At 37.9% G+C, this 18,005-nt stretch overlaps 2 protein-coding genes and 1 long non-coding RNA gene across 8 annotated transcripts; 1 reads left to right on the forward strand and 2 right to left on the reverse strand.

Moving 5' to 3' along the window:
* Positions 1-152: 152 nt before the first annotated feature.
* Positions 153-2,451, reverse strand: LOC6562035 (protein grindelwald). Its single transcript, XM_001988485.3, has 3 exons — positions 1,721-2,451; positions 675-968; positions 153-600 (listed from the first exon to the last, which is right to left on the reverse strand). The coding sequence occupies exons 1-3, from the start codon at positions 1,968-1,970 to the stop codon at positions 422-424; spliced, it is 723 nt and encodes a 240-aa protein (XP_001988521.1). The 5' UTR covers positions 1,971-2,451; the 3' UTR covers positions 153-421.
* A 2,012-nt stretch (positions 2,452-4,463) lies between these two features.
* LOC6562034 (mediator of RNA polymerase II transcription subunit 15) lies at positions 4,464-17,188 on the forward strand. 6 transcript variants are annotated; one of them, XM_032736455.2, is made up of 11 exons: positions 4,464-5,220; positions 13,069-13,131; positions 13,222-13,360; positions 13,427-13,541; positions 14,287-14,649; positions 15,016-15,222; positions 15,289-15,408; positions 15,551-15,601; positions 16,071-16,576; positions 16,636-16,744; positions 16,815-17,188. In XM_032736455.2, exons 1-11 carry the CDS (start codon positions 5,145-5,147, stop codon positions 16,941-16,943), a joined length of 1,878 nt encoding a protein of 625 aa, XP_032592346.2. In that variant the 5' UTR covers positions 4,464-5,144; the 3' UTR covers positions 16,944-17,188. The 6 variants fall into 6 exon arrangements, with proteins under 6 accessions (XP_032592346.2, XP_043070500.1, XP_032592347.2 ...); XM_043214565.1 differs by having other exon boundaries at positions 14,287-14,520; XM_032736456.2 differs by having other exon boundaries at positions 14,287-14,364.
* On the reverse strand, positions 17,076-17,777 carry LOC122322439. The gene is made up of 2 exons (XR_006246603.1): positions 17,484-17,777; positions 17,076-17,243 (listed from the first exon to the last, which is right to left on the reverse strand). It is a non-coding gene; the product is annotated as an uncharacterized LOC122322439 (long non-coding RNA).
* Positions 17,778-18,005: the final 228 nt, after the last annotated feature.

Genomic DNA, 18,005 nt, shown 5'->3' on the forward strand with positions numbered 1-18,005 from the left:
TCACTCAATCAAACCTAAAACGGAACCGTTAACAGCAATAAGCCAATTGAAAATCAAAATTGGTACCGCCAAATTGAACCTGAACCGGAGCCAAAGTTCGATTTGGCTTGGTTCCCAGTATAAAATGCTTACTCAATCAAAAACACAAATCTTATTTAAAACTTTTGGACTTTATCTAAAACGTCATATTATTATACATATTATAATCGATATTTATTGTATATTTAAGGCCATTATGTTATTGAAGTAATTACATATTATAATACAGACAATTTAGTCTGCTCAATGACATTATATAGATTGCATATGCAATTATTATCAGCGGTTTATCGAATAATTTGCTTACGTATCTAAAGTATTATAAAATATCACTAGTTTCAATGTGATGCACACTGTTTTTGAGAATGACAAAAAAGAAAGCTCAGAAGGCAGCCGTTGGGGACGCCTTTTCAGCAACTGGGGTTACAACCATCGCCTGATTATCGTAGCCATATCCATAGCCGATTTCCGTGACAACCGTTGTTGGTGTTGTGCTATTCTCCGCCGGATAACGGGTGCTCACCGGCGTCGCTAACGTCACCACGGAGCCCTCAGCTGCGCCTAGTTGTAAAAAATGTGAATAGGTTTTATATGAGTCAGGTAGTTCGGTCATACATTGTTGCCACATTGCTTACCTGCCACACTGTAGATCTGGGAAGGCGCCCGCTCAATGTCACGGTTAATGGCATTCAGATTCTGTATGGTTGTGGCATTGAGATCCTTGCCATTTGCATTGCTCTGATGCGGCTTCGACACCAGACGGGACAGCAACTGACGCATGCAACGCTTGTGTTGCAACCAATTTAGAAACTTTGCCAAATAGCGTATGGCAATCAATATGATAATGATGCTCACCAGCAACAGTATCAAATTCTGTTTGCTCTGTATGTCGTGAATCTCGGCCTTCAAAGGCTCATAACTGTTGTAGGCTATAAATTCAGATTGATATCAAATTAAAATCGATTAATTTCTTGGGTAATGATAATCAATTTCTTACAGAATTGATATTGTTTCGAAAATGGAAGAAAATATAATCTTGAATCTTGAATATAACCATTTGGCAATCCTCAAATTATTTCTGTTTGATTTTAATTAATCTTCAAATCATACTATTAAGAAAAAACAAACAACCAAAAAACAAAAGAATATTTATATATTTCAGGTATTTTAAGGTATTCAAAATGAAATTCATTATTACTGGAATTCGTAGTTTACAATCTACGTAGTTTAATTCGAAGCTTCTTTTTCGCTACCGTACACTGAGAAAATATATTTAAATACTCATTGATATATCTCTGCACTTGATCCGTTTTGAAACTATAATCAAACTATGATTTTAAAATGAACTATTTGAATCTTTCTATAAATTTTGTTTTAATTCTCAGCAAGCATAATTAAAAGCTTCGTATTTGTTGAAAACATTTATCAAATTAAACAAAGGCTTGTAAACCTGCTAATTTCAATGGCAGCTACTTTAGATTCTGTTTGTATGTTTGCACACTCAATAAACAAATGAGCTAACCAATTGTTAAAACAGTACAATTAACTTGGCTTCGAACCCCAGTCGACTTGCAAACAAACTATGGAAAAACCAAACCAACACGTAATTTTAATTGTTGGCCAGTAAAATACTGTGATGTAATTAAAGAAGAATTGTTAATTGTTGTATTAAGATGCTCACCTGAACACTCCTTGGTACAGGTGTCCAGGTGATAGTTATGCGTGTTGGCATCACAAATGCTCGAACAGGGCATACAGCTCTCGGCAAACATGGAACAGTACTCATCCACGGGATGGCAGAGTTTGCCAAAGCAGGTATCACGACCAGCATTGTTGGCGCCACTTTGTGGATTGGCCGAGACGAGCGAGAAAGTTGGCAACAATGCTGAGCCAATGCTGAGCGAAAGTGAGCGCAATTCCTTGCCAGACATTTTGTCAGTTTTTATATATATATACTTGATTAGTTAGATAGTTTCAATTACTATGCACTTGTTACGTGACGTTTAAGAAGCGCTGCTGCAACGAATTCTTTGCAGCCACTTGGCTATGATTCATAACTTGGCCAAGCTTCTTTCTTGTTATTCAGTTGTTAACTTCGTTTTGGGAGTGAGTCGAGCGTTGAGTCCAGGTTCAGCTCCGTTGAGTGTATGTGGTAGCAGCGCTGTGTGTGTGTGTGTGTATTAGTATGTCTGTGTGAGCCGCTTTATAAACTTGTTTCACTTGGCTAAATTCCAACACTTTTGATCATTTTTCAATCAAACACAAATTATACGCTTCTTTTCTGTTAGTTTCTACACCTAATTTTACACTTTTTACTTATTTATTCTTAACAAAAACAAAAATGCAGCCCTTCTTATCGAGATGTTTCTTTGTCAGCCCGCAAGCGACTCGCTCTGAGCCACACTCAACTCTCAACTGGAACTGGCAACTGGCAACAACGTCGATCGCTCGTTTGAGTATTACCAACAACCGCTCGATATATGTATGTGTGTGTCTATGCTGTGCGTATGTGTGAGTTTTTTCAGGTACTATGGGACAAATAGAAATTTATACAACATGCAATTCATTTGTTATAAGTGCGTAGACATAAATTTGTTAGCAGATGCAAATTTTAGCATGGCTCTAGGGAACTGTTTTTAGAATCACTGGCAAATGTGCCATAAAAGCAAATATAATCAAATCAGTTTTTTGTCCAATAAATTCGAATTTTACATTTTTGTTATTATAATAAATGGAGCCTTCAGCCTTCATAAATTTAAACTAAATTATATTTATCGCCATATTCTTCATTCCTTGCGGATACAATAATATTTGCCATGATTTTTGACAAACAAAAATGAATTTAACCAAAAAAACCATTCCTTCAGAAAATTATATGCAACTTTAAGAAATGCATACAATTTTTTTCTTGATCATTTTAAATGAAAGCGACCACTGTATATAGAAATAGTAGCTCGAAAGAAACTCACACATACCCATAGAAAATGGCAAAATGTGCTCAACCAGTTGACTTGACTTTTGTTTATTTTTGTTTACCGATGCCTCTCACGAAAGTATCTTGTATCTGTTGCTGCTGTGACTGGCAGGTAACTGATTTCCAGCTATGCACAAGTATAGGTTTATTGCTTTTGTGTGTACCCATGTATATGTATGTGTATGTGTATATGTGGGTGTATGCAACTGAGATTCGTTCGTTTGTAGTTTGTTTGAATTTGAGTGGAGTGAATATTTTGAGTGCTTACTTTGAACCCGGCTTTGCTACGAGTATTTACAATCAAATGGAATTCCCAATGATGTTGTGCCAATAAAAATGTTTGGAAGAAAGAGAAAGCAAGAGAACGAGAGAGAGAGGGAGATAGAAAATGATAGGTGAAAAGAGTTGCAATAGAAAAACGTAGAGGAAATGAATAACTAATTATTTGCCGAGCCAAAATGTGTGATAAGGAAAGATTCGTTGACTCATCTTGATCTCCCCAATCACCTGCGCTTAAGTATCTTTTTATGAATGAAATTTCGTTGGAATTTTACGTTATTTATATATGAATGACACAAAATTCAACAGTTCACATCGGTTCATAACAACCTTTTCCACATATAAGGAAGCTACAACTTGACAGCTACTTGAAACTAGCATTGACACATTGTAAAACGCATCTTTTTCTTTTTGTAGTACTTATAAACATAGGTGTACAAGCAATTGACGTCATGTGTAAGCAATAACAATATGATGGCATAATTATTTTTGCCATATTTATTTGTATTTCAGTTGTTGTTGTTGCTTGGAAGTGAGCAAACCAGTTTTGAATGTAAAACTGTGCACAGTTTGAAATATGGTGTGGAACTTGACTACGGCCGACGCATGTGTGACTTGACATATAAAGAATATGGTATAATAGGAACAATTCAAATGCTTAAAGAGTAAATAACAATTATTATTGTAATTATTATTACACAAAAATAACATCAGATATTTGTTTATAAATGAAAATTATATAAATCAACTATTCGACTAATTCTCCAAATTCAAATTATATTTAAGTGCTTGGCAGCACTTTTTGCTCACAGCTATCTCTCATGCTCAAATTTTATTGGCGGTTGACTATCGCTGAACTTATCGATATATCGATGGTTTGTTTAACTTGCTTACTAAATTAGTGCAACAAAATTATAACAACAAATTTAATGTGGCTTTGTTCACAGATTTTAATGAATCCATTTTAAAACTCATATTTAAATTGATATGTGCGGCATTTTCAATGCATTTGCTTTAAAAAATTTAAATACAAATATAAGTAAAAAGTACACTTTATTATATACAAACGTATTTGCAACATTCAAATGAAACTATCGATATATCGATATGTAGCCCATTATCAAGCCATTCATCTTCATGCCCGCATTCGTTGAGCGGCTTTCGCTGTTGCATGAGCTGTGAGCGCGTCAAAAGATCCAACGACGGACGTGTATTTTGTTCTGCCAATTAAAGCAGTCTGCTGCTACGACGAAGCTAGTTCTTTGCGCGGAGCATAACACAACGTAAAATTGCAGCTGTCCGCGACGCGCGCCTCTTATTGTGTGCGTGTGTGTGTGTGTGTGTACATATTTGTTGTTGGTGTGAATTTTATAAATAAATCGGTTGGCGTGAAAGTGAAATGCGTTGCAAGTAACATAACTAAACACAAGTGGATGCCCCTCCAAGCCCCCTCCACACACACACATGATTAAGTGAGCGACGCAATTAAGTGAAAAATTTCTAAAATAAAAGAAGAAGAAAAAAAAACAGAAACCTGGTTTCAGGTTTTCTTCTGCCAACATTGTTGTTTATCTATTTGAAAGCGAAGCGCTCGCTTTCAACAAGTTCAACTCACCGACGCCAAGCAACGAACTGGAAGGCGCGGCAGCATCAAACTGAACTGAAACTCAAACCAGAAACTGAAATTAAAACGCAGCACAAAACCAACAACAACAATACCAACAACCAAAGCAACTCGTCCTTGAGCTCATATTTTTAAACACCTGTTCAAGCGCAACAGCGGCAACAACAACAACAACAAACATTGGGAAGAGAATTTTGCGTTCCTCTCAAAAAAAAAGAAAAAATAATAATGAATAATTTTACAACCACAACGGCCGCTGTGCCCAAAAAGGAATCACTGCCGCGATCAGGACATGTTAATGAGGGTAAGTACAACAACAACAATAACAACAACAAAAGCAACAAGAACTTTACCAACACATTCTTTCTGCTTGTTGGGTTTCTTTGGCTGAGTGAGCACAGTAAATACAGCATATATATTTATAATTTTAAATGAATTGGGTTCTGATCTGTTCCGAGACATGAAAATTTGTGTCATTTATGTTGGGGTGCGCTTCAAAGGTTGCCTTGTTTTTGTTGTTTTTTATCGCTTAAGTTCTGTGCAGGAAGTCGCTCATTGAGCCTCAGTTCTAATTGTCGCTTTAAGTACTACTTATAATAACAGGTTTGATACCAGAGCCGCAAATAAACAATTTTAACACACCTACTTGAGTTAAGTTCACACATCGAAGATTCTTTAAAGGCGATGAGGAAGTATTGCTGTTTTCCCTTAAACATCGACATAATATTAAACAAGAAGTTCGAACAGCAGTAAATAAACATATATTGATAAAGAGTTAATTCCCTTCCAAGAAGTTTATCATTTACGGGTAAAAAATAATTTGTATAAAAATTTGCATCGCATTTTGAGTATATTTTAAGCTTATTTACACATGCATTAAGCATACCCAAGTACTGATCTCTGACCATCTTGAATAATTTAAAGTGTTTGAATTATTTCAAAACTGAAATACTTTGCCAAATGCTTTGACACATGTGAGGACAACTTTTGGTATTTTTGCTAGAAAATATTAATACCGCAAGCTGTGATACAAAATGCCCATGCACAGTTTAAGTCAGTTTTTAAGTTCGTTTTAAAAGAGCCTTTTCAAATCTTTTGTATGCCAAAACAATTATGTAGGCAGTTGCTCTGGGCCTGGTGGCTTTTAGGTGGGCAACTCAAAAGCTGAAGCCAAGTGGAGACCTCTTTCTGGCACTTGCACATCCTGTCGCTGGCAAGTGAATCATTCGTGGCATGCATACAACAACAACAACAACGACAACAACAACATCAAAATGCCACAAAAACTGCAGTCAGTGAGGCAGCTCTGGCATCTCGTCATGCAACTGTCGACTGTTTCATTCTGCTCCTTCAGCCTGCTACCTCCCCTCACCCTTACCTTCACCCAGTCTGTTTGTCAGCTGCAAGAAAAAGAGGCCAGCAGTTGAGTTGAGGCACACTCAGAAAAATGCTCTATAAAAACCATTCTGAATTCTTGTTTTATTAAATTAAATGTATCTTAATTTAGGAAATTGGCATTCTTAAAATATGTCTAGAAATTGTTAAGGATTAGAATTTGATTGAGATATTTATTTCTTTCTTTTTACCAATGTAAACTATGCCGAAATATTTTAAAACCAAACTCCATCAACACCAGTCAAGAAATTTAGTACAAATCCGTTTTGTTCTTTCTCTGAGTGTAGTGCACACATTTTTCTGAGAGGAAACGCGAACGCTTGCAACATGGGGCTGCTGTTGCTGCCACTAAAGTGGGGGTCTTTTTGTCTTTTGTGTTATGCGTGCTTGGGCGCAAATGAAGCGGTTGCCTGCAGTTGTTGTAGTTGTCGCAATTGTTGTTGTTGTTGTTGCTGCTGTTGGCAGCGACTAACTGTCAGCTGTTTGACTGCTGCACGCGCGTATCTTAAAGATACAAGATACATTTTTGCATGCCTCGTCATTAAATGGAAAGTGCTCAGTTTATTTTGTGATTTGCTGCACCGTTTTGTGCGTGTTGATTTTCCCTTTCAACCGAATTATGGATAAGAAACACAAAAGGCATCGTTTGTTTATTTTCATCAGAAAATTTCGTTGCTTTATGTTTTGCCAGTTTGATGTTTGTTGTTGCCGGCTGCCGGCTGAATGCTGAATGCTGGCAGCTCATTGTTTTCGTATATCGTTTCATGAAAAACTTTCAACTCAAATTGCGCCAAGTCGAGAAAGAAAGTTCGTTGGCTTAGCTCAGTTTCTGTCTTTGTTTGGAACACTCATTTTGATTAGCATAACAATAATTGCTGACTAAAAACCTCTTCGGTTTGCTTCTGCTTTTGTCACAGATGTCGTAACTTTTTTAATTGATTGCGGTTTTTTTTCTTCGGTTTTTGGATTGATGAAGCTTTTCGTCTGGCTTTGGACGCTTTTCGTTATTGAGCCCAATTATAAATAAATATCTTGTCTCTTGATATGAGCTAACGAGCCTGCTTGAATTTATGTAAATATTTTTTATTTGTTATATAAGTTGTTCATCCATAGCTTTTTTGGTTGTTGTTAAACGTGCTATAATTTGTTTGTTTAGTTTTCTGACTCACATGTTCATAAATTGCCCGTATTAAGAAAATTCACGCTTGAATTCGAGCCACTCAATATTTCTGTGTATTTATGTATCATTTTCAAGTTCGCTAAATGGTTTATTAACTGGTTTTATTGCCTATATCGTTATATTCATTAGTTCACATTCATATTTTATAATATATGGAATTTTTTTGCAAGCTGCGAACTGTGATTCTTCAGCTGAAGGCAATATTCAAACAATTAGCATAGCATAAACAAATTTAGATTTTCTTTATAAGGCAACTAACCAACGTCAGCAAATTTATGTTACTACAAAATTTCACTTATGAAATTACAGTACTTTATTTAACTAATTAAGTGCAATTACTATATGTAGTACAAGTTTTTGATATGCTTTTGATTTGATAAACATTTGCTCGGCTGAACAAATGAGAACCACAAACTAAGCAAAACTAGTCGCACTTTTTAAGTATCTCAGCTCTTAGGCAGGTACAACACACACACAGAAACAGATACACAACTATGTTGGCAGATACAAAATCATATTTGCCGTAATTTCGGAGAAAGTTAAAGTCGGCTCGTAATGGGCTCTTTGTTGAACGCTTGAGATGATGCCGTAAATATGAAATTACGCTAATTTTTAAACCAGACACTTTGATACATAATTATTGGGCATTCTGCTTTAGTTTTCTTTGCCTACTAAATCAGAGAGAGAGAGAGAGAGAGCAAGAGAGACTTGCTCTTGAAGCTGGCCAATCAGCAGTTCAATCAACCAATCAATCAATCAATCAATGAGACTACACTGCAACCCGTTTAACCGGCAACATTCATTCAAATTGCTTGCCGCATAATGAGCTAAATTCTTCCCACAAAGAAGCTGCTGCTGCTGGTTATCAACATCTTTGGCCATGGCTAAGGTCAATGCTTGGTAACACAATGCCCACACACACACACACACACACACCCGAACACATGTGCACTGAGAGAATACAACAAATGTTATCTGAAATTGACTTTGGTAAATATATTTTGGTTTTTGTCTGTTAGAAATTTTGCAGCGCTTTGAGCAGTTTCTTCTTGAAATCTTCGATAATCTTCGCCAAGTGTTTTAGATAATAAAACTGCTCGTTGTTTTCTCAGTGTATACGTTTGTTGTGCTGTGTGTTGCATCTTCTGCTCATTTCTGTGTGTGTTTGTGTATCCATCAGCTGCAACATTCAAATAGTCAACGTTGCAACGTTGCGTCGCATCGCGTCGGCGTCGCCAGCCACATTTTTGTTTGGGTTTCGGTTTGTGGCAACCAGCCCCTTTATATGTGTGTATGTATTTAAGTTGTGCGTCTGTCTGCCTCTTGGCCACAGAGTGGCATGTTCAACAACCTTGAGTCAGGTTTTTCCACTTTCAGGCCCGCTAATCAATGCAACATTGCAGCGTCGACAAAACATTTTTCCTGCATTTGCTGCTGCTGCTGCTGCTTCTCCCATGCATTTTCCAGCCTCGTGAAACGACTTTCCAATTTGGTTATCCGTTCAGTTTTTTCCATAGTTTTTCCATACACATATGTCTTGCATATGCATCAAGTTTTTAATATTTTACATATCCGATTTCGTTGTGTAACTCTTCACGCGATCCACACACACAAAGCGAACCATTCATGCATAGACCGCAATTTTGAACTTGCTCGCTTGTGGGTGCCTACACAGAGAGAAACAACAACGACCACCAGAGAAAGAGAGAGAGAGAGAGAGAGAGAGCGAGAGTGAGAGAAGGTTAGGTGGGAAAAATCATTGATGGAAGCCACACAACATAAAGTGGCAAAAAGCGAACCGCATACAAAGTGTTGGCGGTTTTTCAAATGCTGTGAACTGAAAATGAATTTCAAATTGAATGCACAACGAAGGTTAATTGATGTCTGCATAGGAAGAAATGCCATTGAAACTATACAGGTTGAGTGTCTTCAATTTTCCTGCGCTAAAAATCAAATTAGGCAAATATTTAAGCTGATAACTTAAATTTTAGGTTGATCTATTTTCATGCCAAGAAACTTTTTCCTTTTACAGAATTTCCCTTACTCTAAAGCCAATTAATAAATGTTAAAGTAGTTTTGATAAATCGTTACTTAGAATTTGTTAGCCATAAAAGATAAACAGTTAACTCTCCGCGATCTAAGCCAGCTACTCCAACGATCAGCTGATTGTGCCAAAAATCAAGATGTGTGTTTTGTTTTTGCGCTCGAAATTCTTGTGAACGCCACATGACGCATGAGTCGGTATTCAGGTATTCGTATTACGGTGCCTTACTAACCCGTTCGCAGAACTCTTTTTGGCCAAGTCAATAAACAGCGACGGCGACGGCGACGTCGACCCACATTGCAGTTTGTAGAATGGGTGTCACTTTTTCTGCTGTCGTTGAGGTTAACAAAAAGAAACCCGTTCCGGGACAAGGCAAATATGTATTTCACAATACATTTCCCATGTCCGCCCAGAGAAGAACAATAAATCAGCTGTCAATTATAATTTGTTTTTTTTATTCTACCTTGCTTATCAATGAGTATTTTTTTTTTGTTGTATTTGTGACACAGCAGGAAATTAAAAGAATTTGAAATTTGTGGCGTCGAATGCACTTTGGGTCGCTTATGGTCAACAGCTGTGAATTTGAAACTCATTTCCAGTCACAAAAACAATTCTACCAGACATATTTGCAATAATTTTTAACTGCCTTACCCATTTCCTGTAACTCGTAATGGTAAAATGGAAAATAAAACACTGAAAACAGAAAATTTATTTAACGGCCAGCGTGAAAAATACAGTAAGTTGATTTCAACATTTGCTGACCAGTCAAAGGCAAAGTTTAGCTTACAAATTTATTTATTTTTTTTTTTACCATTTCATACGCTGCCCGTTGTGCATAATAACGAGCAAGTGTTCTAACTGCGAGCATGCCCAACTATGCAATACCCTATTTAGACTTCAAAACAAATTCTATAAGATGTTTTCATAAGCATATTTTAAGAATATCATTTTAATGATTGTCGACAATCATAATTGAAATACTCTTCTCAAATTGACTTGCTTGCAAAATTGTAATCCAAGTTAAATGAGATATTGAATCCCAATGTTGTCCATCCATGACTTAGTATTATTTGAAAGAAAACAATAATCTTGATTAGAAAGATATATATAAGATGCTTGACCCTTTTTACCCATTCTCAGTTTTTATTTCGGCCACAAAAACAATATACTCTCCGGCATAATTATATTTGTAGAGTAGGCAAAGCTGCACTTTAGCTGTACATTATGAGGCAAAAGCAAAGCGCAAAGCGCAAATGAAAGAACAGCACAAAAGTCTTTGTAAGTAATATGTACGCTGAAAGCACAATAAACACATGCCAATGCTGGTGACAGTAGGGGAGGGAAGGGGAGCGGCAGGGGCAGCGGGAGTACCACGTATGCCGGAGTCGGCAAAAATGTGTAAGACGAGCGGTGCCAACCTGAGCTGAGCAATCACGCCGAACCGACATCGAATGGGGCACCAGAGAAAAAAGATACTTCTTATGCACAGCAGCAGATACAGTTTTGTTGAAGACTTATGCACAAGCACAGACACAGATACAGATACAGATACAGATACAGATACAAATATACAGGCATACAAACACACAGACTTAGTGAACTTATGCAAGTTCTTATTTATTTTTGTGCAGTGAGAAATCAAATGCAAAAGCAAGCAGCTAAATTGATTATGGCTGCAAGTTTTTCTTTTTGTGTGTGTGTGTGGAAGGGGATCTCATTGCGGCCATTGTGGCACAACTTTGTGGCACTTCTCAGCGCTCTTGCACTTCCGCAAATTGCAGTTAATTAAGCAACTGCAACTGCAACAGTAACAGCAACAGGAATAGCAACAACAAACCATAATTCAACTAGGGGCAAGTTTTTTCTAATTGCATGATGACCGGGAAGAGAGTCCCCCAAGTCAGAGTCAAAGTTCAACTAATTGCCGACTGACAGTTGAAAGTCAAAGAACCTTAAGAACCTTTAAATTAACGCGATTGCATTCGAGTGAGACTGTGCGTGTGTGCGAGTGTGTGTGTGTGTGTATGAGTGTGTGTGGTTGGAAAATTACTATAAAATACGTTCACAGATAAGAAGACACCAACAGAAATGTCAAAATTGTGGTGTAGTAATTTGAGAAAATAATGAGAGAATGTTTTGGCTGTCAATTATAATCATACTTAATGACAGAATGGAACAGCAATCGTAGAGATTGAAATGATGGCTCTTTAGTGCAATAGTTGTAGGTATGACAAACGAGTTTATAAACTCAGCTATTTATTACTGACGCGGTTTTTTCATGCGCTGCTACCTACTTGAGCTATTGTTGCTGCCCCCCTCTGAGCCTGTAACTCTTCCATCACTACAAATTCTTGAAGGAATGTCAGAATCTTTGTCAAGTTGCTGGTTTTGGAATTGATAAAATATTTAGTTACTTATTTTTACGAGTCAACACATGCTGTTTTAATGTGTTTTGAGGATTCCGATTCAGTCACAAAAGTTTTGTTAGGTGACTTCGTCTATTCTTCTTGATTGCTTAAAACTCATCATTCGATCTTTCTGTTCTATTTCTGATTGAAATTAGTTACTCAGCCAAATAATCTTGATCCGAGAACTAAGCCAAACTCGATTAAAAATATATTGTACTCCCCCGAAGAGGTAATAAATCATACGCTTTACTTTCATTACTCTGCTTCATTTGCCACAACTAGAAGCAGAAGAGATGATTCAGTCAAACACTTCAGTATTTAGTTTGCTGCCACTTTCGTCTGGCACTTTCCATTTTACAAAACCGCCACAAGCAGTTCAAAATTGTAGTTTATAGAGTTTGCCCTGAAGCAACCAATTACCAAGTGCTCCGCGACTAATGATAAATGACAGCGAGGCATAAACACAGACAGCAGCAGCAGCAGCGGCAGCAGCAACAACAGCCACAAATGAACCACACCAACGACAAAATTACAACAACCAGAAGCCCCTTTTCCTTGTAAGCTGACAATCAACGAAATTCTAGACACACACAATTAAAAGTGAATTTTTTTGTACCACGCTTTCGCTTATCAGCAAACAACAACAAAGATCTTAGTGCTCCGGCAAATCGATCAAAAGCTGACATCCGCAGCGGTTGCCCCTTCGGTATTTCATGTTTGGAGTTGTATTTAGCTGCATTTCCGTGGAACGGGCATCGAGCATGTGCATCTTCAATGGAATGCCTTTGTTTAAGCTGTGACCCCCTCCAATCTGAAGACTCCGTACGTGACTCATCGGGTTTTGAATTCTGTTATTTTTTTGTTTCTCTCTCTCTCTCGTATTTTAAAGTGGAATCGTACGATTATAATATGTGGAGCTTCATTAGATGCGGCCCAAGGGTAATTTGATAGGCTTAGTGACTTTCAGAGCATGCATTAAATATCAGCTTGTCCGTTTAATATCTTGATGACTTGTAATCAAGTTCGCGAGCGGCCACTTTATGACCAAGCCATCAAAAGGTGATTAAAGCCAACTAAATAACTAAAACATCTGCTGTGTTCTCTTCTCGCCTAAACCTTTTTCAGTTTGCAAGGAATGGCTCGTGCGTGAGGACGGCGCCCTGGCCTACAAGCTGCAGTCCCAGGAGAGTAAGTTCCATCACAAGCCTAGCATAATATTCGACTGCATTTTTCTACTAAATATTTTCTCTTTTTTTTTGTTGATTACTGTGGCTGCAGTTAACGACTTTTACAAGGGCAATCGGTACAGGAATGCGGTGGTGCGCGAAGATTTCCCCACGGCTCTGCATGAGCAAATCAAGGAAACGGAGCAGGCCCAACGTCAAGTGGAGGCCTACCGGAGACGCCTAACCGAACAGTAAAAGTTTTAATGCCAGGCATTTTATTTGGTTTTCCACTATTAATTTTCATTTTCATCTGGCAGGGAGGAGCACGATAAACGCGTTGCCAAAGAAATTGCCGACAAACTGGAGCGTGATCTGCAGGAACAGCAGCAGGAGGAGCTGCAGCAAAGCGAACTTATAGCACAGAAAATGCAGGTGGGCCAACTGCATACACAAGAATGTTTGCAGGCTAAGAAATTAAGTTAAATATTAGATTCATATGTGCACATTTGGCCATGTCGTAACAGGCTAAGCTGCACCCACTAAATAAATATTTTTATAACCTGAACTGTAATAAAGTTGGAAGAAAGCATCTCCGACCCCAAAGGCCGAGGCAAGTTAGCCATGTCCGTCTGTTTGAACAAGTCGACCTCACAGACCATAAAAGCCAGGAAGCCCAGCTCCACTCTCTTTAAATAGTAATATACCAAAGAGTATATTGTTTCCACAAAAAGATGCATTTTATTTGTTATTTCATGTCTTCCATAATTGCCGCTGTTTTGGGAATCTGCAACAAATCGATTTTTTCAAGGGCAATAAAATAAAATAATTGACAGACATATTATTGATCAAAAGTTATTAAGATCAGATTAGATACACAGATTTTATAAAGACCTTTATTCATATTTAAAACACTAACTGTTGTGTATTCTCCTAGTCGGGTTGACTCAGATTAAAACACCTAAATTACATTAAGTAGTATTAGGTCCTTATCTTAAGTGAAGCGTTTAATGGATGCAGGACTTTTTTGTAACACTAATTATAAACAAAGAACCAATTACACGACATAAAATAATAATTCAGTTAAATACGTCCGCAAAATGTGGACTCTGCCATGCTATTAACATGCTAAGCACACACTTGGAATAATAATTAATAACTGTCTGTCTGCCACTTGCAGGAAATCTATGTTAATCTGCCGCCCGTGCCGCCGCCAACAACACGGGACAAGAGCCGTCCGCCGCCACGACCAGCCAAAGCAAGTATACGACAGCAACAGCTGCAACTGCAACAGCAGCAGCAGCAACAATCCAATGGCAGCCTTGAGCCCAGCACCTCACAGCAAGCTAGATATCACAGTCAGCAGCAGCAGCAGCAGCAACAGCAACAACACTTTTCACAAACAGACAACTATGTAGGACTATCGCTCATACCAAATATTGTTGATAAGCCAGCAACAGCAGCAGTAGCAGCAACAGCAGCAGCAGCAACTAGCACACCCAGTAGTAGACACAATGCACAGAACACACACAATCAGCTGTTGGTGAGTGATGCTGAGCATACGCCATCATCATCGCCACAGCAGCATCAGCAACAACAACAACATCAACAACAATTACAGTCACGTTTCCATCATGCACAACAGCAACCACATCAATCAGCACGTCGCATTGCACCACTAAACATCAGCACCACATCACAGCACACAACTAATCATGCAGCTGACATCGATGAGCTGGTGGATTATGCTGATGTTGCTGACAGCATACGCAACATGTCAGCAACAACAGCAGCAGCTGCCGCAGCAGCAGCACCAGCATCAGCAACAGCCAATGTTATCGATGCAGCAATGCCGCCGCAACGTTCTGCATCACATGAGAACTTACTGCGTTCCGAACCCAAATTTCAGAAACTATCACCGGAGAAATACGATCAAATGGTTGGCAACTTTGCCCTGGGCAATTCGAAGGCGGCCGAGCGTCACATGCAACAGCATGCGGATGATATTGAGCTCTATGTGGATCCCTGTGACTATGCCAGTCTGCGCGACATTGGAGTGCCACCCGAGGAGATACACGAGATGAGCAAGAAGATCAAACAGGAACAGAAAGATGAGGTGCCGTCTGATCAACATCCATAATAGCCAATTCAACACATTGTTCATATCTATAATATTTTGCAGTTGCTGGCACGTCGCCTGCAGGCCATTGAGAGCAAGGATAGCGTGCGGCAGGAGCAACGCGATCGCTTGCTGGCCATCGAGGCACAGGACAAAGAACTCGCCAAAATGCTGCAGGAGCGCGTAAGTTAAATAAACTGAAATAAAGTTACTTTATTTTTAGTAGGCAAAAACAACTCTCTATGATTTAAAGTATTTAATTGCACTCCTAAATAAACATTTGGCTTAACAAATTAATTAATGCACTGTCTTATTTTATACAAAGTACGGCAAAAATATATTCAAATTGAGGAAATTCAAAATTTCTGCAGTTAAGGTAATCAAATTTGAATTTTCAGTAAGAAAATTTATGAATGAACTCATAATTTAAATGGTTTATCAACTGGTTATTTGAATTAATCCATTCAGTCCATTTTATAATTAGCGATTGAAATTTTATGAAATAAAATCATCTTCGAAAACGTTCTCATCTCTAATTTTCCATCGAGCGATGTGTTAACTTTCATCTTTTCATTGAAGACCTTAATTTGTAATTAATTTTATAATTTTTGTTATATTTGTAATAATTTATTGCAAATGCCTTCATAAAATACATAAGAGTCTATGATAAAATGATTTCTCTATTCAAAGTAAAGTCAGATCATAAATGTTTAGATTAATTATAGTAGTATGTAAATTCGAATTATTTGATTAATATACGCTATATTTTTGCCAAAAATCTATTGCGTGCATTGACTGAAAATAAGCTATATTTATAATTTTGAATTGATGTAATCTCATCCCAGGAGAAAGCCAAAGTGAAGCGTGCCAAGGAGAAGGCGCGCCTGCGCAAATCTCAGCAGAAGGATGTCATCGGAGCCAATGGAGTTGGAGTGAACGGCTTGTTGTGTGGCACGAACGGATCGTCCCATTGTGGCCCACTGATGGCACTGCCACAGGACTGCATGTCGTCGTCACAAACGCCAGCCGATATCGATGTGGAGGCCTATTCCAATCCGATTGATGTGCTCAACAACAGTCGCGAGCAACGTCAGCCGAATGGCACTCTAACCAATGGCAGTCTGACTCGGGACAGCAGCTCCTCCACACACGGCTCTATGCAGCGGCAACAGCGACAGGCGGCCGCAGCAGCTAGCAGTCTGACACGTGGCGAGGACGACATCTACACGCTGCCCGTGGACAGCTGTCGACTGGCCGGAAATGGACAGCGACCCATTTCATTGCATTTGGCTGCGGAGACAGTGCAGCAATTGCAGCAGCAGCAGCAGCAACAGCATAATTCGATGACGCGGTAAATTTGTATTTTCCATTATCCATTCCTAAAGTAAAACTATATTTTTTTTAATTTAGCTCGGAGAACTATGGCTCGGAGGCGGGTTCACATGACAGCACACTGTCCAGCGGTCATGATGTGTCGCCGCACATGAAATACTCCAAGTCCGGCAACTTTGGTATATATGTATTTAAAGCATCCATTGACAACAACTGCTCTTTATATTAATATATTTGTTTATGTCAAATGTATACAGATCCAAGCTCCAGTCCCACGCCGCCTTATATGCCAATTCAGGGTACGCGCCGATCAAATTCAAGTGAAGATCGTAAAAAGAAATCGAAGGACAACAAGTGCACGCATCAGTGAAACGGCCTTTAGATAAACATAAACACACTTTATCTATATTTTTTATATGTTCTCAACGATTGTATCAGAGGGACAATGAAATTGTTCCAGCTCACTTTTCACTTCTCACATTTTTTCATATTCACATCTCCAAATTAGCATTTAAACGTAGTTTTTACATAAGCTTTATTATATAATCCTTTGTTGTGTATGGTGTATCAGATAAAAGAGAATCCAACTTTTGGGTTTTACAATAAATGTTTCTCGAATAAGTCCAATTAACAAGTGTATTTGTATTTGATGTATGTGAACGCAGTGCAAATATCGTCAGTTTAAACTGCAAAGAAATAAAATATTCATTATTGGTTTAGTTGTTAACAGAAAAAAGAGTTAAAGCATTTCAAAGAGTCAGATTAGATCTTTTCGAAAACCTACTTTATCGAAAGAATATTTCAATTTGAACAAATCTCTAAAAACAAGAGAGTTTTTATGCAAAACTTATAATTATTAAACAATGGTTTGTTGTTCCCTTGTTACCGTTGTTGATCATTTTTTGTCAATGAATATTAATACTTACAGTGCTGTATTTGCCAGAGAGTCTCTCCCAAGACATGCTTCATATTCATCAGCAAGTTGGCAGATCTACAAATTTCATCATCGTCACTCAGAACTTCAGTTCTCTGCTGGGATTATTCAGTAAAGACTTTACAAATTAGATAAGGAATCTATTACACAAAATGCTTTACCATCCCTTAAGGAATGTTCCAACCGTTTTGCTTCTTGTTTTGCTTTTTGTTTTATTGTTTTTGTTTTTTTTTACTAACATCAGCAAGTTTGCGTCCAATACCGGAGATCAAAACTTGTGAAACTGGTATTAAAAGTCACAAGTTAGGGTCTCAGGGAATCAGCCATACAAACATTTGCACATGTCACTAATACCAATGTGTAAATATGCAGTGAATTTCATATGAGATCGATTATGATATATATTTGCCTGTATATATAAATATATATATACTTTTTTTTCTTTTCTATTTTTCAATTTCAATAAATCACTTTTACACACACGCACAAGCAACACATACACACACACGCACAC

The sequence above is a fragment of the Drosophila grimshawi genome, unplaced genomic scaffold (assembly GCF_018153295.1).
Source record: "Drosophila grimshawi isolate 15287-2541.00 unplaced genomic scaffold, ASM1815329v1 contig_1377, whole genome shotgun sequence".
NCBI lineage: Eukaryota > Metazoa > Arthropoda > Insecta > Diptera > Drosophilidae > Drosophila > Drosophila grimshawi.

Bases quoted from the DNA above. Each gene is read 5' to 3' on its own strand.
- LOC6562034 (XM_032736454.2), top strand. From the start codon at position 5,145: ATGAATAATTTTACAACCACAACGGCCGCTGTGCCCAAAAAGGAATCA. The intron at 13,361-13,426 runs GTAAAAGTTTTA...TTCATCTGGCAG, and splicing joins CGGAGACGCCTAACCGAACA to GGAGGAGCACGATAAACGCG. The intron at 15,409-15,550 runs GTAAGTTAAATA...TTTTATACAAAG, and splicing joins CCAAAATGCTGCAGGAGCGC to TACGGCAAAAATATATTCAA.
- LOC6562035 (XM_001988485.3), bottom strand. From the start codon at position 1,970: ATGTCTGGCAAGGAATTGCGCTCACTTTCGCTCAGCATTGGCTCAGCA. The intron at 969-1,720 runs GTGAGCATCTTA...CTGAATTTATAG, and splicing joins CTGTACCAAGGAGTGTTCAG to CCTACAACAGTTATGAGCCT. The intron at 601-674 runs GTAAGCAATGTG...TTTTACAACTAG, and splicing joins CCAGATCTACAGTGTGGCAG to GCGCAGCTGAGGGCTCCGTG.